Source organism: Archocentrus centrarchus, chromosome 5 (assembly GCF_007364275.1).
Source record: "Archocentrus centrarchus isolate MPI-CPG fArcCen1 chromosome 5, fArcCen1, whole genome shotgun sequence".
Taxonomy (NCBI): domain Eukaryota; kingdom Metazoa; phylum Chordata; class Actinopteri; order Cichliformes; family Cichlidae; genus Archocentrus; species Archocentrus centrarchus.
The window spans coordinates 26329289-26353318 of record NC_044350.1 but is presented as its reverse complement, the minus strand read 5'-3'; the positions used below and the strand labels follow the sequence as shown (position 1 = coordinate 26353318).

Genomic DNA, 24030 nt, shown 5'->3' with positions numbered 1-24030 from the left:
TACATTACATCAGGATCCTACCACTATTAATTCGGTCTTTCACTCATTTTATTCCTCTTTATTTAAGTCTGAATTTCCAGTTGACACCACCGAAATGAATTTCTTCCTTGATAGCCTTAAGTTTCCTATGGTAAGTCCAGATGTTGCTAAGGAACTTGATTTACCACTAACTATGGAAGAAATTATTATTGCTACAGTATGAGAAGGATGCAAAGCAATAAAGCTCCTGGACCAGATGGATTTCCTGTTGAATTTTTAAAAAAATTCCAGGATAAGCTGTTCCCATTATTGTTTGCAGTATATAAGGAATCATTATATTATGGCGATCTTCCCCCCACTTTAACACAAGCCTCCATCAGTCTTCTCTTAAAAAAAGATAAAGATCCAAGTAGGGCTGCATAAAACGATTATTTTAGTAATCGAGTATTCTATCGATTATTCCAGCGATTAATCGAGTAATCGGATAAGAAATACTTTTTTTTATTAACAGTTTATCTGCATATTTTAACTTCCGTAATGCAGTTTCTCGCCATGTGAACAAACAGCGGTGAATGGAGCAGCTACAAAGTTCTCTTTTCTTCACCTTAACACTTGCTGATCAGGTGCTTGATGAAGGACCTCCAGCTGTTTCACAGATTTAATGGTGGTTACTAAAAGAAAAAGCTGCTGTTTTGGACGCTGGAAAAACGTTTCCTTTTTCACTACTTGAGCTCACCGTCACAGCTTCGCCTCTTTGCACTTGCGCAGTTAAAACCGCTGCCTGCTATGAGTGTTTTCAAAAACTAGTGGCTGTGGGAGCCATGGCGCATGTGTGAGTAATGGTGTAATGCTTTGTATTCACAAGCATTCTCGAAAATACGTTTCTACTGCAGGTCTATATTTAGTCACTAATAAGGGATTAAAGTATAAAAAATATTTTGAAGGAGCCCCTCAGTCCTGGGGGGCGGGCCTTCCGGTACCGAACCATCGCTATTGCTAATGGCCTGCGCTCGCTAGCAAACTAGTTCTGGTAGCTACAGCTGAAGTAAAGACAAAAATAGCAGCTGAAATTCTCAGCGAGCACAACACACACAGAGAGCAGTGGAGGCGTGGAAATGCATGTCAGCGACAGTTGCCACCCGTCCCGTAAAGTACGGAACCCCGCATGTTACGGAGCCGTATTCCACGGAGTCCCGTAACATACGGGGTTCTGTATTTTACGAGACAGGTGGCAACTCTAGTGATGATCCACTCTGTGTTAAATGAAATCCATCGCAGCGACGGAGAGCTTTTTAGAATGTGTGCTTGTGTATACGTGAGTGATTCACACTCCAGTCCAGTAGGTGGCGGTAATGCAGTTCTATGTTGGTTTGCCAGCCCCCAATAAACCCACAAAAAAACGTCAGCACTAATGCTGCTAATGCTAGTGAGGAGCGCCGCTTACACCGAGACAGCTGAGCGCTGCAGAGTTTAAACGAAGCATCGACACAGTAAATTTGTGTCGATAAATTTTTAGAATCGATTTAATCGAGTTAATCGATGAATCGTTGCAGCCCTAGATCCAAGTCTTTGTAGCTCATACAGACCTCTCTCCTTAATAAATGTGGATGCTAAGATCCTTGCCAAAGCTCTGGCACTTCGTTTGGAAAATATTATACCAACTATTGTTTCATCAGACCAAACTGGATTTATTAAGGGCAATCAACTATTCTTCAATATCCGTACACTCCTGAACATTATCTATTCTAAAACTACCAGTGAAATACCTGAAGTAGTGATTTCAATCGATGCTGAAAACGCATTCGACAGGGTCGAATGGGACTATTTATTTACTGTTTTAAGGAAGTTCGGACTGGGAAATGTATTCATCTCATGGATACGTCTCCTGTATACATCTCCTCATGGCAGCATTTCTACTAACGGTATTCAATCCAGTTTTTTTAGGCTTTCCCCTGGTACTACACAGAGGTGCCCATTATCCCCCTTATTGTTTGCTTTAGCTATAGAGCCCCTGTCAGTTTTTTTTAGGTCCTCTTCCACTTTTACTGGAATTTATGCAGATGATTTATTGCTGTACGTTTCAGATCCTGCTCTCTCCATATCATCAATTTTACTTGCTTTTCAGAGATTTGGCTCATTTTCTGGTTATAGAGTAAATGTTGCCAAAAGTGAATGTTACCCTATCAATGCTGCAGCATTACAGCTCAAACATAGTGATATCCCTTTTAAATTGAGCCCCTCTGGCTTTAAGTATCTAGGGATCAATGTAACCAGATCACTAAATTCTCTTTTTTCGGCTAATTTGCTTCCTTTAATGTCCAAAATTAAATTGGACTTCCAAAGATGGAGAAGTTTACCTCTTTCACTTATCGGGAGAATCAATGCAATTAAAATGAACATCTTACCTAAATTTCTTTTTTTGTTCCACTGTCTTCCACTTTTTCTGCCAAAGCAGTTTGTCAAAACAATTGATCAAACTATTTCTCAATTCCTATGGCCACCCAGGATCCGCAAATCCGTACTGCACAGATGTAAATTCAGTGGCGGATTGTCACTTCCGAACTTCTTACTGTACTATTGGGCAGCACAAATCCACAAAATTTCATTTTTGTTTAGATCTATGGACCTCCCATGGTGCAAGTTAGAGGCACTGTCTTGTTCCCCATTCTCTTTAACTGCTTTACTTACCTCTTCCATTCCATTCAACCCCTCTAGATTTACAAATAATCAAGTAGTTTGCTCTGTTTTGAAAGTTTGGTATCAATTTAGGAGGCACTTTAAATTTAACTCAGCATCTACGTTAGCTCCATTATTGAAGAATCAATTGTTTCAACATGCACTCACAGATCCAACCTTTTTGACATGGGATAATAAAGGCCTGACATGCTTTAATGACTTTTACAAGGATGGTATTTTCATTAGAATTCCATCTTCCTCCTTCTCACCTATTTCGATATTTTCAGATTAGACACTGTGCCAAAGTTTTATTTCCAGTTTTTCCCTCCAAACCACTGAATCTGCAATGGGAGAAGTTTTTGAGCCGTGACCCTCTTCAAAAGTCATACATCTCCAAAGTTTATTGTGAGATTCTGTCTTTGGATCCCTCACCAACTTCTAAAGTTAAGGCAGCCTGGGAACTTGAACTGGGCTTAAATTTGGAAGATGATTGGTGGGACAATGCTCTCAAAAAAATTCATACAAGTTCAATCTGCGCTCGACTTTCACTTATACAGTTCAAAGTCCTGTTCAGAGTCCACTTCTCCAAAACTCGGCTATCACAACTCTATTCCAATATTTCTGACAATTGTGATAAATGTCATGCTCCATCCTGCAATTTAACTCATATGTTTTACTCTTGTCCATTACTCACCTGCTTTTGGCAGACCTATTTTGAATCCATGTCAGAGATACTTTCGATGACTATTAAACCCTCTCCGCATGTTGCCATATTTGGCCTCCCAGTTGAGCTCTATCGGTTCACTTCTAATCAATTAGACATCTTAGCATTTACCTCTTTACTGGCAAGATGCCGTCTTCTTTTTGGTACCCATTTTTTGCATTTTTCCACTCTCCTCACTCTCTACTCCTTGACTGATATCTGATGGACCCCCCCCCCACCCCTTTCTTACTTCTTTTTTTTTTTTGTCTGTTTGCTTTTTGTTTTGTCGTGTGTATAATATATATATAATATATATATATATAAATATATATATATATATATATATATATATATATATATATATATATATATATATATATATATATATATATATATATATGTGTGTGTGTGTATATATATGTGTGTGTATATATATGTGTGTGTGTATATATATGTGTGTATATATATATCTACATATACATACATATACATACACACACATATACACACATATACACATATACACATACACATATACACATATACACATATACACACGTATACACATATACACACATATAAACATATGTACATATATACACATATACACATATATACACATATACACATATATACACATATACACATATGTACACATATGTACATATGTACATATATACACATATGTACATATATACACATATGTACATATGTACACATATGTACATATGTACACATATACACATATATACATATATGTGTATATATATATGTATAAAAAATTTTTTTTTCCTTATTTATTTTTTTGTCTTAATTTGATATGTTATAAACTCTTTAGGAAATGGACTGTAGGCCTTATTTATCATGGTACACAGCCCCTCTTTTTTTTTTTTTTTCCTCTTTCATTTTTGTGTGACACAGAGGTGCTGTGCTTTTATGTTCCGATTTATGCTGTATAAGTAATACCATTTTTTGCCTCATTGTCCTCCTTTCCTCATAATAAAAAATATTGACACGAAAAGTTCAAGGGGCCGAGTACTTTCGCAAGGCACTGTATATGCTCATTCTTGTTGTTTTACTATTTTGCTGTTTGCCTGGGAACCTGGGCAAATGCAGTGGGAACAAGGTTCCACTAGAGCTCTGTCACCACTGTTCCATAAAAGATACACACAGATAGTACAATTTCACAGTTTCAAGATTCCCTAAAACCACAGTTTCCCTTCATTTGATCCATACTAGTGGATCTAAAATCCATCTGAAGAGATGGATGTCAAATCTGAACAGCCGGAGTACACAAAAATTTGTAGCATCTGTACAACAGTATAAAACTTTAAAAATATTTTATTTTTTTTTGTGTATTTTGAGCCACTTTAAGAAAAGTCATGAGAATGATATTTAGGGCATTTTTACTGCTGTCAAATGTCAGAACAGGTCAAATTTGGTCTGAGAATATAAGGGTTAATATGCTATAGAGGTTTCTTGCATGTTCATGAATCGTCCGTCATATTGGAGATGATACAACCACAGGCTGCGAGGGAAAAATGTGTATTCCCTGACTGTTTGTCAAACAGTTCCTGGACTGTGCTGGCAGTCGCTTGGTCGCACAGGAGGCCTCTCCTTGTGAGTGCATTGGTCGCTAGCAAATTGCAAGCTGCCCATAGTTTACATAGAAGTCTCTAACTACTAACTGAGCAGTAGTAAAACCTGAAAGTGTGATGCAACATGAGAACGGAGAACATTCATCTTCAAAGTAAAAGTTATGCCTGAGCACTGCAGCCAAAACTTTTCAAAAGGCACAGCTTTCACTTTCAAGGCAAATGGTCTCTGTTTCCAGTTTGCATCACACTTTTCATGTTTCTGTACCACTAAGAGAGTAGGTGGTAGGATGTCTCCTAGCAACCAAAGCAATCACAAGTTTTGGACAACTGATCACGTGGTCAATCGCTGCCAGATGGTTGTGGACCAGTCTCTAGGCCTGTGTGACTAGCATCTAAGGACCATATTCTACTGCTTCATCTTAACCCTACAGGGTCACACATGCAAAATGGTAGAAAAGATAATCTTACGTGATTAGTGGTCTGCATAACCTCAATATGTACATTCTTCAAAGAGTATTTTCATTTAAAAAAAAAAATCCTAAATGTTTAACACGTATTATATGAAGGCTGCTATTACTTTGCATTTGCAATGCATTCTAATACCACTAACATTACAATGAAAAACTGCATTGCTTTTGGTTGTAATTTCCAGTTGAAATGAAACAAGAGAAGTGATAATAGTCTTCACAGCTTTCCTGCTGATAAGAAAATGAAAAAGGATTGTTGTTGTGGACAAAGACCTGTGGCTGTGATCTTGGCATTTCTCTTCTGATGCTTTTGATAGTGAGCTGACTAAAACTGCTTAGAAATGCTACCGTTTATAAACAGTGACTAAAACCAAATGCGCTGCCTACAGTTTTCTCCAAGAGGGAATCTAAACAACCTGCAAGAAAAATCGATATCAACATATAGATGGGAAACATTAGATGCTCTCCAGCTAGGCAGTAACCTATCCGCTACGGTGGTTGCTTCCTCTGAAAGCAAACCAATAGTCAAGTCCCTGATCATGGTGCAACCTCACTATCTGCTAGTTCAGTCGGCTCAGCAATCGGTAAGTGTGTGGTGTTCTCCAATTAAGACTGATGCAGCTTCTGAGATGGATAGAAACAGATATGGAGTATAAATGTGACTTGGATAAACAAAAAGGAGTGGGACTATATTGTGGCAGTGGGCACAAATTGAGGATATTACTGAGAGTATGTTTTTTTTTTGTTTTTTTTTTACATAAAATGATAGTTCATGCTTAAACAACTGGTGACAGAAAACAAAACTGATCGTTCTTAGTTGGCGTAGAGGAGCAGTTGCAGCTCAGACACTCTCTCTCTCCTGGCCTCTGTCATTTTTGTCATTTTAATATATATTTTGAGTAATCTCCATTATGTTTTCTTCCTTGGTTTTATTATGGTTGTTTTCAAAATGAAAATGTATGTTTATCTCGCTGTAGGGTCCAAGACCATTAAACTACTGCATGTCACTACCAAACAACAATTCTGATATAAACAACAATGGTAACCTTTTTATAAAATTTTCCAAAAATTGATACAAAAATTGATTTTTATTTCTTTTAAATTTTGTTTTGTTTAAATATAACATTTAAACTGTTTATGTCAATATCAGGATTGCTTTAAAAAAATTAATTTCAACATTTTTGCATAGTATGACAAAGAATGATCAGTGACTATATGAACACAGTGATCAGCTCCCAATATGTATATGATGTACGAAGATTAAAATACTACATACTCAACAAAATATTCTATTCTTTAAACTTATTAAAAATTCTGAAATTATCAATATAGCTAAACAGTAATGATTTTTTGGCTTTAAGTTAAACTTGATGCTAGTCAGCCATGCCTTTACAGTGGAGGCCTGTGGGGTGACTCAGGGGACAGTGAGGTTGTTGATGTATTGTCAGACTCACCTTTGGGTCATAACAAAGTGTCCAGTTGTCACTGTAGGCTAACCTGCTGAAGGCGATGACATATGACTCACATGCAGTGACTGAAAGTTTCCTTCACATTTAGCAGTCAGCTGTTTTGACTTTTTATGGGGTTGGAAGGGTAGGCGGCGTACAAATCTGCTAAATCAAACATGCGGAGCTAACCGCTATGGGCGACCCCTTTTGAATAAGTGAACAACCAAAAGTAGATTTAATCTTCATCTTCTTTTGGTTGGACCATGCATCCATCATCTGTCTCCATCTCAGCTTATCCTTAGCATCTTCGTCTGTCACACCAGCCCTCTGCATGTCCTCCTTCACTACATCATGAAACTTCTGTGTCTTCTCCCTCTTCTCCTCCAGCCTGGCAGTTCCATATTCAACATCCTTCATTCAGTATATCCACTATCCCTCCTCTGCACGTGTCCAAACCATCTCAGCCTTGTCTCTCTAACTTTGTCTCTAAATACTGTCCCTCTGTTATTCATTTCTAATCGTGTCCCTCCCGGTCACTCCCAATGAAAATCTTAACATCTTCAATTCTGCCACTTCCAGCTCCGCCTCCTGTCTTTGTGTCAGTGCCACTGTTTCCAAGCCACATTTTTAAGGATGAGTTGACAATAAATGAATGTCTTTAGTAGAATAGAATACGCAGTGGAACATAGAAAAGTGTGGGCTCCACTGAAAATTTAGTTTATTAAGGATTTCCAAGATGAAGCAAACTGACTGTCTTATATTTAAGTCTGTGTAATCAGGACTAGGCCTGCCACATTTCACTACATCTTGTAAAGTGTCTGATCTTAAAAGCTTCAAAGTGTTAACAAGGTGGCTGTATCAGAGACAGTCTAGATGGAGACAGCTATGGGGAAGGAAGGGTATATACTAGGGACAGAACCAGAGATGAGAGTGGATAGAAAATGGTAGCATAGTGAAGTGAGAAAAGAAAGAAAAAAATAGTCATAGGAAGAAGTTTAAAGGAAGGGCTGATGTTGCCAGTTACAGTTTGAGAGGCAAACCTGCAGAAACTTAGAAAGTAGAGATATGATGTCCAGAAAGACAAAACAGTGTTACAATTTGCCAATATGATTTAGGGTTATATTTAAAAATAGATAAATAAAGCAGCATAAATACCAAGTCTTTGCTGCTGTCCAAACCAGGAAAATGGCAAAAAAGTGGGTATGCACATGTGTAAAACAAAGGAGCTGCAGCTGGCAACTGTAGTCTTTGTTGTATTGTTTAGCCTTGTTCACCTGCTTAAAGCATATCTACAGAGTAGAACAAGCACCACCACTGCCAACTGCAATCCAACACAGATGAGTTGGATTCTGTCTAAATACAGGATGAGGCAGCAGAATGCAAAGTACAAGGGTAAGCTCGTTAGCAGGATCTCAATTTAAAAAAAATAAATAAAAAATAAGAGTGAGGAAATTGGCCAGTAGTAAAACAGTCATCCCCGGAAATGAAATAAACATAAATAAAAATGCTAAAAGGAGTGATTATATATTTCAAGAATGCTTTGGTAATGTACAACTTAAGAAAATCACCTTAAAATCCTGTTTTATAAAATTGCCTTTTTGGAGTTTACCATTTTTTACTAGATTTTACTGTATGTCCAACAAACCTGCTGCATCTAAAATCAGAAACACAGAAAATGATACACTGATAATGTGTCACGTTCTGACCCTCGAGGCTTGAATAACATTTAACTTAAAATTTATTAAACAAACTCAAAGAGACCAAAGCTGGACAGGAGCCAGCTACACGAGAAGACTCAAAAACTTGAAATACAAAACATACAGCATAAGCCGACTTTCAGAGGTAGGCAGACGAGGATGCAACAAGGAACTACACAACACTGAGACCTTAAATACACACACTAGGAAATCAGGGCAAGTGGAAACAACAGGGCACAACAGGTGAAACAAATTAAACTAATAACACAGGAAGCAAAATTCAACGCAACACACAGTGAACACGAGACTTGCCAAAATAAAACAGGAAGTGAGCAACCAAGACACACACGCAGACTTAACAGAACACAAGGAATAACCGACACAAGACACACCACAACACAAGGGAGAGAGACTAATAGGAAACTAGACTCGAAGGCTAAGGGAAGGGACACTAAATACAAAAAGGGGTCAAGACACAGGGAGAAACAGATACAGGAGCACAAAGACACGGGAAGACCAGAACACAGGAAAAACAAAATAACAGCAAAATAAAAACAACTAAAACCAAGGACAATAGAAAAACAACAACAAGAACAACAACCCGAGAAACTAAACAGCAAGAAAACTAAACACAACCAGAAATATGCAACAAAAACAGAACAGCACTAAAAGAACTCAGAACACTGGGCCACTGGCCCAGGACCATGACATAATGTTCAGAAAGATGTAGGATGTATGAGAAAAATTTAATAAAATAAAAAAAAAAGCCCATCTGTTTCATTTGGCTTGAGAATTAAAATGGGATAAGAAGCACCTTGAACCATAACAAGCACTTTTTCTCTGTTCATGCTGAGACAGTATACAGAAATCCATCCCAGATATGGACACAAAGATCAGAGAATTGGAAAGACATAAAGAAAACACTGAAACTCTACACAATCGTATAGAGATTGAGCATAAAATGTGTGCATGTCTGCAAAAATTGTCTGCCTCATACGCATTCACCCTCACAATGGATTTACTTCTGGCAGCATTTGTCAACACAGAAGGAAAAAAAAAAAAAAACACGACAGAAGAGATGAAGAATGTCTCTCTTCCCCTTCTACCTCCTTTAACAAGACCCATTTCAGATTACCTGTGCTCTACAGCAATTCTCTCTTCCCCAGTTCCCTTCCTTTTATCACAGCACAGTTTTGAAAAGGCGCTGGCATATAAGAAAATATATGCTTTTCAGATCATTAAAGTACACAAGTATTATTTATCTAAATATACAGACAAAACCGGGCAGCTGTCACTTGGGAGATAGAGCAGGTCATCTGGTAATTGGAAGGTTGGTGCTTCGATCCTGGCTGCTCCAGTCTGTGTGCCAAAGTATCCTTGGGCAAGATACTGAACCCCAAGTTGCTCTCTGATGTGTTTATTGGAGTGTGAATGTTAGATCGAAAGCACTTAGGCGTAGTTTAAAAAAAAAAAAAAAGCCTTGTGTGAATGTGACATGTTGTATAAAGTGCTCACGTAGAGTAGGAAAGTGCTAGATATGAACAAATTTCATGTAACTGACCATTTTACTGGTAAATCTGACTTCACTGGCAGTAGGCACCAGAACAGTGGCAGCAGCTGCAATGTGAAAAAAAGTGAGTTTGGCAAGTTTGCTGAGTTGGGTTAAAGTATGATGCAAAAATAAACTTTTTTGCAATTATTCATCACAGAGGCCAAATGCTCGGCTCTAATCCTTCATTGCTTAAATTAAAGTGTTGATACCAAAAATCCAGCATCCTGTGTGTGAGCATGTTTTAACACCCAGGCAATCCATCCACACTCCATAAATAGCACTGATAGCACTGGCCACTGCCCTAGTCACACGAAATGCAATAACTTGATAATTTTATTAATAAAATAATTTCTCTTCTCCCTCCTGCTGCATCACTCCCTCAAGGTCCCTTAAGCTCTTCTATATCAGCTCACTGTCTTCCCTGGCACCCTGTCCTTTGAATGAATCACCAGTCAGTGTATGAAGGTTCTTGTTTTCCAGTCTCCCTTTGAAGCCTTCCTCTTCCTTCATTCCTTTTTCTCATATGTCACTCGGCTTTGTTCTGTCTATTCCTCTACCAGTGGACAGACAGTGTTGCCTGTTGCATTGTTTACACTGCATCGGTTCTGCCAGCAGGAATGCATCACAGTCACAATTGCAGGCAAATAATGATCAAAGGATAATTATTCTGTAAGTCCAGGCTCTGGTACGGAGAACATCTCCATTCATTTATAAGAAAAGAGAGATCAATATATGCAGATGCAATATTAGCTGGTCAATTGCCATGTCTAACTGATTAGAAACAAGGGGATTACATGATTGATGCATGTGACTCATCAGCGTGTCTCATTCTGTCTGCTTTAATGTTCCATCTTTTCATATCACGTCCTGTGTAAGGCAATCGAATCATACACGGTGTCCACTCTCATCAACTCACCGAGTTTTATTTGAGAAACAGCTGATGAATGGGATGTGAATGAGATGAAAAAAAAGAAAAAAAAGAAAATGAAAATATTATCAAATGTACACTTGCCACTGAGATGATAGCAAACTGATTTAATTTGACATATACCCATTATCTATAATTACATTAGAAAATGGCATTCACTGATCAGATTTCTGGTGTCAAGACGTTGTCCTCAACATCAAAAAGAAGGGCATTGCTGAAGCTGTCATCACTAAGTAGAGTAGCTTTGTTACCAAACACTAAGGAGACACAACAATGCATTTTCATTGCTTCTAAAGAACTTTTATGATTGGACAAATGAGCTAAAATGCATTAAAAAGCAATATTAAAGTTCAAGGCACTTTTAAAGATAGCAAAAAAATAAATCATAATTCATGTGATTTTTCAAAGAAGACAAACAGATAGCTCCTTGCTTTTTTTTTTGTTTAGTGATGACTTTAGTCATAAAAAGGTGATACAAGCTAGTAAGTCAACAGATAAAATGGCTAAATCATGTGTCATTATTTTTATTATGAGTTATAATTAATGACTGTATGGCTTTTGTTTCCATTCACTTGGTACACTGTAAGCAAAAGGAAAAAAAAATAGATACTGTAGAGTTTGAGACTGAGCTAAATTGGCTTTGAAGCCTAACCTTGGAAAGCTTTTCATGTAGCGCATGAACACAAAGTACTCAGTTTTAAGCCAGTGGGCTACAGTTTTCAGAGAGAGTGGACTGAAAGAAGTCTGAAAATCACAGTGACTATTACATGGTACAGGAGCTAAAAAGCTACTGACAGCTGAAAGTATCTGTGTTCTTTAAAAATGGTGTCTTCTCTTCAGTTGCATGAAGTCATGTGGGAGGCATATGCCTACCTTAGTGAAAGCATGTAAGTAAATGTCAGTGAAAAAGTTTCCTACATTATGAAGGTAAATATGCATTTGGATGATGTAATGGGTACATAACAGTATGTCCAGAGCTTTTGTTTTGAATAGCTAAAGTGTTTGCATTGCAAAAAAAGTTGTAATTCTTATTTAGAATTATGTTCAGAGGTAATTCTCAGCAGGAAACCACTTGGACTTAACCTCTTGCTCTTCATTCAAAATGCCAAGGTCTTGACCTCAAGAACTCTGTAATTTTATGCAGGTTAAAAAGGAGATGCATAAATGTGACTACAATGAAATTACCGTTGATTGCATGGAAGGTTTTAGTGCTAGTGTCTGTTTAGTAATGCAGTCGCTTCAAGTGATGCGTTTTGGCAACAATTCTGGCCAATTTGCATCTTTGTCCTACAAAGCAAATGCCAAAGTGCACAGGGAACCATTTGTGGTTACTGATTAGAGGAAGTGCATAATTAGACCATTCAGAAATGCTTTTAATGTAGTTGAGCTTTGACTTTGACCAAATCACACTTTTATCGTGAACTACAATCATTTTCTCCTTTATGTAAACTGGATAAATAAGGAGATTTTTAAGAGGAGCTGACAGTTAATGCAATCACACAGATGAACAGTATGCCTATGAAATATATGTAGTAGTGCCATTGTTGTGTAGTTTTTCTATACGTGCGCTTGTGTGCGAAAGGTTGGACACCACTGGACAAATGCCATTTTACCTTAATTTTCTGTATTGCATTTTCATGAACTGAACAAAGTAAGCTAGGCTTTAAATGACTAGGATATCTAAGGCAGGTCAAGAATTATTGTAGGAACTCTCACCTGATTTTACAGTCCAATAAATCTCGTCATCAGTGGTTTCTGCAGGCATGTTTTATGACCAATATCTGCATTTTAAAGTGAAATTAAGCAACTTCTAGCAGTCGTAGATGAAAGTGTGTGCGATTAAAAAAATAGGTAAATAGTGATTTCCTCAGATTTCTGAAAAGTTTACGTGGACTAAATGGCAATTTATGCAACCGGAAAAATTAAAACAATAAATAAATAAATTGTCTTATAAAACGCTTTACTTTCAAAGTGCTTTATGCAACATTCCTTATTCATACAAGCACTTCAGTATTTTGCCCTCGAATACATTGGCATGCCAGCTGGAACAGCCAGGGATTGAACCATCAACTTTCAATTAATCGATTACCACACTACTTCCTGAGCTAGGTAACATTACCCATGGGCATACCCACATGACACGCAAAGCCACAGGTAGGACCACTCATTTTGCAAACGCTCATGTAGGTCTTATTTTAGGACCTGCACAAACGACTGATACTGTCGTTTGGATTGGATGACGTGTTGCACTGACTCATTGGCCACTCAAAGCAAATGAGGAAGGATTGGAGAGTGATTACAGCTGTTGCTTTCCTGATAGGTGTGCACGCTGCAAGGGTTACATTTGATTCTTTTGGCTTCACAAGTCATCAAAATAAAACAAAAAATGCAGCACATATTGTAGGTATAAATGTTTAAACTAATTTAGTTGACTGAAGCACAAGTGCCAGAGTATTTTAAAGGAGACACAATGGCATCAAACAAATTATTTTCTAAAATAACTTATGTGAGTCACTATGCATTAAGTTCCTCAAATAGCTAATTCATATATAAGAGCATGTCTGCCCTTGAAAGCCTATTTGTATTGTAGTATATCTATGTTTGGGCACTTTATTTACTCTGTTCCTCAAGGACAACAGCAGTACTTGCTTTGGAGGAACTCCAATGTCCAATGTCTTCTGCTATGTAGAGGTGACATGATGGGTGACGGTCTTAGAAATAATGCCTTCTTCCTGATAATGTAAAACATCTGCAGTAATTTTACAACAACTTGGAAATGTATCATGTAAAATGTCTATAATGCAAAGAAAGTTCAACATACCTTCTTTCTTTGTGTTAGCTGGCTTTACAAAACTTTAGACCTCAGTTAGAAATAACAGGTGTCATCAAGATGACCATCAACTTTCTTAGTTAACTCAGGCTTTTGACTTCAGGTTCTGTGCTCACTCACATAAAAGGGGGCATTTGATGCATCATTTGACTCTTCTTGAGCACAAAATGGATTAAGTACCACCTACTCCAATCAGAGAAGAACAGATCGTAAAGTTCTCTGAAGACTATAAAAAATTTGTGAGCAAACCTGCAGAAGATCTTAAATCTGATGAATTCATAAGCATCATAAGTACACTGAGTGGAAAAAAAAGAATATTAGCTCAAGTTTTATTTATTTTACCACTGGCTGTGCTCTAAATGGTGCTGTTTTATTTTTTTGTTTGTTTGGGGGGGGGGGCGGCATCACAGCTGTGTGTTTGAGCTGTAAAACTTTTGATATATTAATTATTACTGAGTGTGTTCAGCTCTGACACTCTCCACAGCCTAATAAAGGAGATATTGAAATCAGTTTAGTTTGTGTAAAGTTCAAAGCAAAATTAATTGTATTGATTAAAAATGATTTACAATAAATAGCTTAGAAATGCAAATGATCAGTTTTCTGATCTGAACTTGATTAGCTGCAATTTTAACAAGAGACTTAGCAGTTTAGGACCTGCACACAGTTTGCACTGCTGTAACTTTACAGCTGGGCTTCATTTACTGGTTTCAGTAAGGCAAGGCTCAACAAGTTGCACATATAATACATCTTCCTTCATCAGAGGATCTATATCACACTTAACGCTTACTGTAAATAAAAGAAACAATGAATATTTTGCACTTCCAGTCAATTTAAAACCAAAACTCTGAAAATAACCCACTCCCGAACAGATTACATTAAACCAGATAAAAAGAAAGCTACTTTTATGACAATGAAAACTCTGACTTTAACGTCAACATAGCTCCCTAACCCATTCATCTCCCTTCAAAGCACATCACTAACATCTTATTGAACATTGTCCAGAGTAATGTTTTCTTTAGCATTTTTTTACCCCTATATAAACTACATCCTGAGGAAGTAATTTTTTTTTAATTTTCACAACCAACAGTTCAAGGAATTGACACTTCACAAAGTTCTTCATACATTTATGAAATAAGTTATAATGTCTTACCTTTCCTACATACAGCGGCTCTGTTCCTGTATACTCCTCCACCACAAAGAATTGATTCCACACCCATCCTCTCTTTACTCGTTCAAGTGACGAGGGTCCTTGTTCCTGTTCTTGTCCTCCAGAAGTTGTGCCACTAGTCCTTGAGGCCTCACACCAGGTAAAAATATTGCAGCTAAGAAGAGTGACTGCTGCCAATAGTGTCCAAACTCCTGCTGTCCATACAGGGGCCATTTTGTTTAAAAAAATAATACAATTCTTCCTGTCTACATGTAAAGCAAATGATACATGCACACAGGAGAAGATTTTCTGTTTTAGTTTTGTCTGAAATGAAACTCCAAAAGGACACACTTGAAGGTCTTTGTGAAAGAACTTGAAAGTTAATCCATAGGATCACAAATCAATCTAAAGTTATCTGCCAAATACAAGGCAGGTCATAGAGCACACTGGAGTTGTACCACCTGCAGAGTAACTGTTTGTACTGTAACATGGTCAGTCATCCTGATTCTTCATAGTGTCTGCCCCAACTTTTGTTGTTGTTGTTGTTGTTTGTTTTTGACTTAAAATAGTGAGACAAACCGACTTTGTAAAATTTTGTCTGAAAGCAGCACAAACAGATTTTATTGACTGGCTTACTGATCAATGAAGGAATTATGGGCGGGGCAAGGACAGAATGACACTGAGAAGCATGTCTATGAAGAGTGAAAGTTATGATTTCCATCCATTTTTGACTTTGTATTGATTACTGGTTGTGGTGCTTCCATTTTCACTTCTAGCCATGTCACCTCCAGTAGCTGGTGTGTGTTTCAGGTGGTTTGATACTAAGCTGTCTAAAAAGGACTTGTTTAAACTTTGCTGAAGAGAAAACTCTTCCGTAGTTCAGCTCCTTGAAAAGTCACAGCTGGTTTTACCTTCTGAAGCAGAAACCTTGAACTGAGAAAAGGCCAACAGATTTTACTGTTGGTGATAATGTTTGGTCTTTGACAGCTTTGCCCTTCAAAACAATCCATTGGTTTGGAAAGTTCATTCTTCAAAGGTCCTACAGTGTTTTTTCCGCCATTATGACAGCTCCATCAAGGATTTGAAGGCAGGGAGAGGGGGAACCTGTAAAACAGAAGAGACAGTTATCGTAGCTATAATTTGACCTCAATATGGAAATATTTTCTACTTCATAGTTTTGAGGATTGACTGATCAGCAAAATAATTTTTTTAATATATCAAATTTAACATTTTTTCTTCTCTTTTTTTTGCAATGCCTGCTGTGGGTTATTAATGATGTATATTTTTCAGATCTCCTTACTATCAATATTGTTAAACACCATTTTTTGGTTCAGTTTGTCTTTCTTTACCTCTTTGTTCCTAATAAACGATTTTCTACTAGCAATTCTTGTGTTCAGCAAGAATTCTAACAATGTCCCATAAGCTGAAGAATGGTGAAAACAGGACAGGAAGACAGAAACCCAGGTGCGTGGGAAGGAAGGAAAGAAAAAGAGAGAGGGAGAGAGAGAAAGAGAGAAAGTGAGAAAGTGAGAAAGGGAAAGCAAGCAAGAAAGGTCACTGTTCATCACACACGAAACCCAAAGCATCTGTCTGCCTTTCATCCAACTGATGGAGCGGACCTAACCGCAGCCAGCTGATTAATTGCATGAGGGAACACTAATTGGATAAAAGTATTAATCAATTAATTCTATCCAATGAGGCAACACCCCCTAATACTTCAGACAAACATTGGGGAGCAGCAGGGGGTAACAGACATGGTCCTTGGCTGCTGTGAAACATGCACAGAGGTTGAGAGAAAGGCAGAGTTCACAGAGCAGAGCCGGTAAGGGAAGCGAAAGAAGAGAGTGAAAGAAAAACATGAAATTAAATGGGCTGAAGAATATAAGAGGGAATGAAAGAGACTGTGTTGTGTTTTGTGTGGCTGTGGGTGTGGGTGTGATTTATGGCCTCTTTGAAACATTCAGAACAAAAGGACCAAAAGAGGAGAAACAATAACATTTACTGTGTCCCTGGCCTAACAACCTTAAGAAAGAAGATTGCAACACCAGTCGAAGAAAAGCTCCTAAGGCCAGCAGGTGGTTTAACCTATTTCTGCTGGCTTAGAAGGAATTTCTAATCTCACTCTCCTGCTGCCCGGTAGCAAGCTTGGAGCATCCGGAAATAATTCCTTCTCAGCCTGCTGGTCAGGGAAATGTCCGTGGTATTGGAAACCAACTGCTCTGGGGGTGTCCAATCTCCAGAGGAAACAGTTCAGGAGTAACTTAAACAGCTCAGACCTCTTTATTCACTTCAGCACAGTGACTGTTAATAGAAGAGCTGTACATGGATTTCAATATATAAGATTTTGAAAATATAAGCTTGTTATTGTACTTTTAGTGTTCACAGTGATGCAGGGATAGATGTGCTACTCTAAACTGAGTAACCACATAGTAAGCACATACAATATGCATTTAATTTCTGACTAAATGCTCTAGTATTGTAGATAGTAAGCATTTTGCAAGCATAAAATTTCCAAAGGTTTCCAGTCACATTAGAAACTAGATGATTTTGTCCTTTGGCACAGCAATGATTTGAGGTAAACACATGTTGATGCATGCAAACATGCTAAAATGATCATCTAACATGTTTACTATATTTGTCATCTGAGTTTAATGCATCAGCATGTTACCATTCTAACTAGCACTAAATGCTAAAAAAAAAATGGTTGATGAGAATTTAGTAGGTATTTAATCAAATTTAATCATCCTTATCACTGAGTTACTTTATAACTATTACAATTCATCCAGCAATAAAACTGTCAACTCCTCTGTGGGAGAGGTGAGAGGATCACCAAAGACAAAACACTTTAATGTAGTCACTGAATTATGTGGCAATCTATTGAGAGGTTTTGGGTTAAATTCTGAAAAATTAAGGTTGGATTGCGCAACTAAAACAAAATCATGGTAACACATTCAATTTCCTCAGTAGCTATTGGTAACCTTCCCCAGGTAGCAGAAATGGCACATTGTGTGCCATTTATTGAGTGTAACAACTTAAGTAACCTGTGCCAGATGGTTTGTGAAACAGAACCATCTGGGAGAGCGTCCTTGGAAACTTTTTGGAAAAGGGCAAGCAGTTTTGGAAGCTATCAGCCAGCCAGTGACTTGTGCTATCGTTGTAAGAAATAAAAAGCACTGTCATTTTGAAAATATATGGCAGGTTACTGGACAAGCCATATGTCTAATGTTTCCCATAAGCTGCAAGCTCTAATTGGTCCGTAGTTCCTCACGGGATGCTGATTGATCCAAGCTAGCTATGATTTGGCTAAAAGTGCACACCTAGATGGTTTCTCATGATTATGATCTCACAAATCTTGCAGACAATATCTTGCAAGAAAAGGAAACCACCTCTCAAAATAAAATACCTCTGTGTGGGAGGAAGTAAAGAAGGTAGATACTGTATGAAGAATAAAATGAGAGTTAACATATTGCATGCATTCACTCAGTGTAGAGCGCTCCAAGACTTGAATTGCCTTAAAAGCAAAATCCAGTTGGCATGTTTTCTCCAAGTTTGTTAAGAACCAAAACAGGGCTATTTATTAGCGTATTGCATCTGGGTATTTTAAAACTAAAGACAACCTGTTCTTTGCAACAGTAGTTGGGGAATAGGGAGCTAACGTGTTTATTACTGCTCTAAGAGCTGCATTTAAATTTTAGTATAGGTCTAGTTCCAAAAACAAAGGACATTATATATCCTACTGTTCCATTATATAATGGATTAGAGCCTCCTTTTAAGCAGACCACCCATGTCTTAAAAAATAATAATAAAAATCACTGGGGCTCAGGCTGTTGGATACAAAAATTTGTGCTGTTGTTTATCCAGTAATGGATCCTATAACCATCTTATTTATAAACTGGCTGGACAGTCAGTGATGAGTTTACCAACAGCTCACAGAGGCAGGAAATAACTGCGAAAAAAAAAAAAAAAACATAAACAGTATTATACTCTCTGACTTGAAACATCACATATTGCAGTTGTTAAATCTAGTCAGACACCTTACCACCAAAGCATTTCCAAACACCTAAAGTGGTTTTACCTTTTTTGCTGATCAAATCCTCTCAGTACATTAATCTAAACTAAACCTGCCACACTCGGTCTCACTGCCCAGTGAGTAAATTTAAGGAATGGAGGCACACTGCTGTAAAGGAGATGGATGCAATGGAAATACAACTCCAGACCAAATACGAGAATCATTGTGAAACAAAATTCATCATAATACTTTTTTGTCTTAATTTCAAAATTGTTGGAAGTCAAAATCGTAGCTGTAAATAAATTTGATTAAATATGCACAGAATAAAAAGTCTAGTCTTTCAGCACTACGCATCACACTGAAACCCAGTGAGATAATTCAGCAGTCATGGATAATTTTGTCTCCCATGACAAACACACAGCCCTGGACCCATTAGCATCTTAGACCAACACCAATGGTGCACAGTGTGCCTTGGCACTACACATGGCTGCCTGTGTCCACTAACAGTGGGAGTTTGGTTGTTGGCAGTGATGGGACCATTTTCCAGCACTCTTTTTAGATGGAGCTTTGCTCAGACAGCAGCGAGACAGAATGTGATCAAGCTTTTCTGTGTCTGTGCCCCTCTCTAAAAGCCACCACTTGCTCCTGAGAAATAATGACTATTCCCTGCTGCCTGGCAGTGGGGATGGCAGAGTTGTTTCCCTCTGTAACCAGGCCACACCCACTGTATTACTAAAGAGCAAATTCCAACTTGTAGGTATCTCTAAAGGTCTGACCATATTACCTATCTGTTTGCTTTGTTGTTTCCCACAAGCTACACCAAAAAAAATGTGCTGTTCATCCACCATCTGCTCAGGTGCACAGTCGGCAAGGAAAGAGTGAATCTTCTCTCAGCTCAGAACGTTATTGCAAAATGCAATGTAGCATCATTTATTAAAAACACACTGCAATGACCAACAAAACCCAAATTGCTGGGAGATTACCTTGCAATGTGTTGAGTATAGCCCTGAGCTAATTGTACTGTTTATTTTGCTGTTTACCTTATCTCAGGATAGAACTTCTGGCTGGAGGTATGAATTGTTGTGCAGTGTCTCGGCTCTTATTTAATTTTCACACTGCCACCTGTAGCAACACACCTCTCTAGGACTTTTAACACGGTCCTATTTTCTGTCTGAAAGAAAAAAAAAAGAAAGTAGGCGAATGCCTGGTCCATGCAGGCATGTGTCAATCAAGAAATGTATTCTTGACATTGTTTATCGATCAATATTTTTGCAAATGATATCTGAATAATTTAGTTGATTGATTAATTTATTTAATTCACTCGAGCTCTATTCAATTACAGAACATACCAGAAAAGATACTTTTGAAGGATCATAGCTGAAGCTCAGAAAATCTTGTAGGAGTCAACTATGACACAAGTGAAATGTTTATTAGAAATACATTTTGTGATATGAAAGGAAATGTATCGCTTGTTACTTTGACAGTTGATATATTGCAGTTAAATTGATGATATATACTGTGTGTGTGTGTGTGTGTGTGTTTAGAGAGAGACAAAGAGAGAGAGGGAGGCAAAACTCCTCTTAAGTCCCTCACTTGACTTAAATTTATCAAATGTATTTCTTTTCAAGTTTCCAATTAGATATTTTACAGCTGTGGAGTGATAACTTCAAAGTAATAAAAAAAACACACTGTTTATTCCTCTGTGCCTCAAAGGCAAACAACATTGGGAAGATAGAATTAATTTCTTTTTGCCTATCTCCTTTCCCTGTTCCCTTACAGTAGATGATTTAACAGTGGGACAGGCAGTTTGAATTTTGATTAATTAGAGAGCATTTGTATCAAATATTTTTCTGTGTGCACCAATGGCCCACAAGTCGCTTTGCAAACATTTGAAACATTTGCTAAGCACCAACTGCTTGGCATCCAAAACATAAAATGTACTCTCCTCCATGAAAATCGTTCTCCTTCTGTTCTACTTCTTCACTTAGGGAATTCCATTAAGTGTGTACACATTTACTTTTACTTGGGTCTAAAAGTGGGTAACTCTAATGAGATGCGGTGAGAAACAGAGAGAGAGAGAGATTTATGTTAGTGTGTTCTGATTTCACCAAAACTTGGCCATCACTACAAAGGAGTACTAAGCCTTAGCTAGCAGAGGCAAATTATCACCCCTTTGTTTTGTAACAGTGGGTAGTAAACCTTGTTGTTGAAAAAAAAAGGAAAAAAAAAACACTGATGATTAAAAAACAATATGTCTGAAGCATCCATCTTTCCCTGTGCATTTCTTTCTTTCTTTCCACTATCTCTTTCCATTCCCTCCTCTACTCATTCTCCAATCCAAAGCTATTGGCAAGCACTGTGCAGTCATTCGTGACCTATTAGAGTGCTGGATTGATTCTAGCGCATGGCTGCAGCCTCTCATCAGTGGGCATGCCCAGAGCAAGCCCTTTGACAGCTGGCAGCGAGCAGACGACAGCCAGGCAAGACTGATCACTGCAAACTGATAGGCATGGGGCCAATGACCAGCAGACAGCCCTCTCTGTCTCTGACACACACTCTCACACACAGATGTGCGCATTCACAGACATGAAAGCATACAGTGCATCTATATCCGTGTGTGTGTGTGTGTGTGTGTGTGTGTGTGTGTGTGTGTGTGTGTGTGTGTGTGTGTGTGTGTGTGTGTGTGTGTGTGTGTGTGTGTGTGTGTTAATATGCATTTGTTCTGGGACACAGCATAGCCAGGGCATCTTAAATCAGTGGCCTTTTCCCCTTTTCAAAGGAAAATAAACATTAATATTACTTACATTGTTGTTACTATTATTAGAGCACTTATCAAGCTCCCGTATCGCGAGCAATGATTTCACTGTGACAGTGTTACATAATGTAAAATATTTTGTTCTTTATAATTATGTAGGAGATTTACCCAGCAATTATGTTATGGAGTAAGCCACCACTTAGTTGTTTGCTAAAAAAAAAAAGAAAAAAAAAGAAAAAGTAATATACAATAAATGACTACTGTGGACGTAATTGGCCCACAATATTAACTTAATCAGAGTAGAGTCCTTCTCCTTTGTTTACATACTGGTTTATTACTCGTTTTATCACATTACCCTGGACATCTTAAAGGTCACAGTTGCTTAACACTGTAATTGGCTGTTGATTGTATTTAGCTGTAATAGGCTAGATGGTGACCATGATTAGGCAAGGTTAATGTAGCTTTCCATAGAAGCTTTTTAGTGGTTGTTTCATATAGTGGACAACATATGAAAATAGTTGCATTATTATTATTATTATATTATGGTGCTCTATGAACTGCTCGTGACTGGTCCTTAATAAAATCTGATCTGATTAGAAGGAAATACTGAAGAAACCATTACACAGAAAACCTTAAGTTACAGAAATCTGAATAACGCATTATTAATTCACTAATTAAACAGACCCAATGACAGCAATAAAAGATCACCTGTTGAAAAGTGGGAAAAATGTCGCTGAAAATGTTGCTGACAAGCCAACTAACTGGTCAGTGTTCTGTTTGAGATTGTCTCCAAAACAAGTTTTTTCCCACTCTTTTTTTTTTTTTCCCACACTGATAAGCTTGTTATCTTTGCCTCTCTGTTCTGCCATTAGACCTCCCTTCTCTCTATCGTGTCTCCCCTGACCAATCAGATTAGACGCCACTTCAGAGAGTTGTGTGGAGTGCATATATGAGTACTGTGAACTACTGAGTGAAAAATACTGGCTGCTTCTTTTTTTTTTTTTTTCCAGTGAAAAACCTTTTAACTTGGGATGAAAAAGATGAATCCTTCACTGCACTGATTTGTACCATTTGTCAGTGACTTCAGAGTGAAGCAGATCAAGCCTGATCATTTTAAGGCAGTGACAATTACTGCAAACACAGACTCCATAGCTACAACAAAAGCTGGCAAAGCAGGTAGATGACAACCTCTCATCAGATCCCTTAGTGTACTGACAGGATGGATGAGTAGAAGCCCCACTGGCATCATTAAATTTTTGATCTCCCATGTTACTGAGACAGATTTAGAAAGAAACAATCAGTGTTTTGGAGGACTTAATGTCCTTTATATGAAAAGTACTCTAAAATGCTTCTGCATTCATCACAAACAGAATCAAAATACTTTATTGATCCTAGGGGTGAAATGGTTTTGTTACAGGCTATAAAAATATAAATATGAAAGACAGAAACTATAAACTTTTTATATAAAAGTAACTAAAAACAAGTAAAAAATAATCAGATCCCCAGAACGTCTGGCTGAAATACAGCTCCAAACTATGAGACATATTTTTATACACTTGTTGCTTTTCAGACCAGTTCTTGCGTAAGTTTGCATACCTCCCGAACTTGTTCTTCTTTTGTCCTTTTGTCCAGTTTCCTTAAAAAAAAAATTATGGACAAACTGCACACAGTGTCGAGATATGTTGAGTTTTGAACTAATAGCTCTTTGGCAACGACTTTGTTGATGCAAAATGACCATGTGTGCTATATATGCTATATATGTTTGGAATTATTCAAGGAGGAGGAACAAATGATGTGTTTTTGCTATAAGCTGTTAGTCACAAAGTGCCCAAAGACTCAATTTGAAACTGATTATTTGTTAAGTTGTTAACATGGGTTCATCACTTGAGTTAGATGTCTTTTTTATTCTTGGATTATTTATAAGTCAGTGTTAATTGGCTTAAGGGCTAGACTAAACATGAGTAAAAAAGTACCCAATGTCCAAAGAAAAACTACTCTTGTAATCCCTTAAAGACCACTTTAAGAGATTACAAGAGGGTATCGCTCCTTGGAGGCAAAATATAAAGAAATGGGGGGCAGCTCGAGGCTTTTGCACATTACTATAGCTCGATCACCAGCTCATTCCCCAGATTTCAGTTATACCAGTTTAACACTGTTGTGAATATTGCCTCAGCTGCATTTTTTTTTGCTTTTGCTAATTAACAAATGATGCTGACCCACGAGGTTAAGATGGTGGTGGTG

At 37.7% G+C, this 24030-nt stretch overlaps 1 protein-coding gene and 1 long non-coding RNA gene across 2 annotated transcripts in view; both read right to left on the bottom strand.

Annotated features, from left to right (window-relative positions):
* The window catches only part of cdh22 (cadherin 22), a 92235-nt gene extending 76976 nt beyond the window's left edge, over positions 1-15259 (bottom strand). The window contains exon 1 of the mRNA XM_030728988.1: positions 15029-15259. Within this exon, the coding sequence (XP_030584848.1) occupies positions 15029-15259 (231 nt within the window). The remainder of the gene's footprint in view (positions 1-15028) is intronic.
* Positions 15260-15805: 546 nt separating this feature from the next.
* LOC115779745 (uncharacterized) overlaps positions 15806-24030 on the bottom strand; it is a 129281-nt gene continuing 121056 nt past the window's right edge. The window contains exon 3 of the long non-coding RNA XR_004019934.1: positions 15806-16129. This is a non-coding gene — a long non-coding RNA (uncharacterized LOC115779745). The remainder of the gene's footprint in view (positions 16130-24030) is intronic.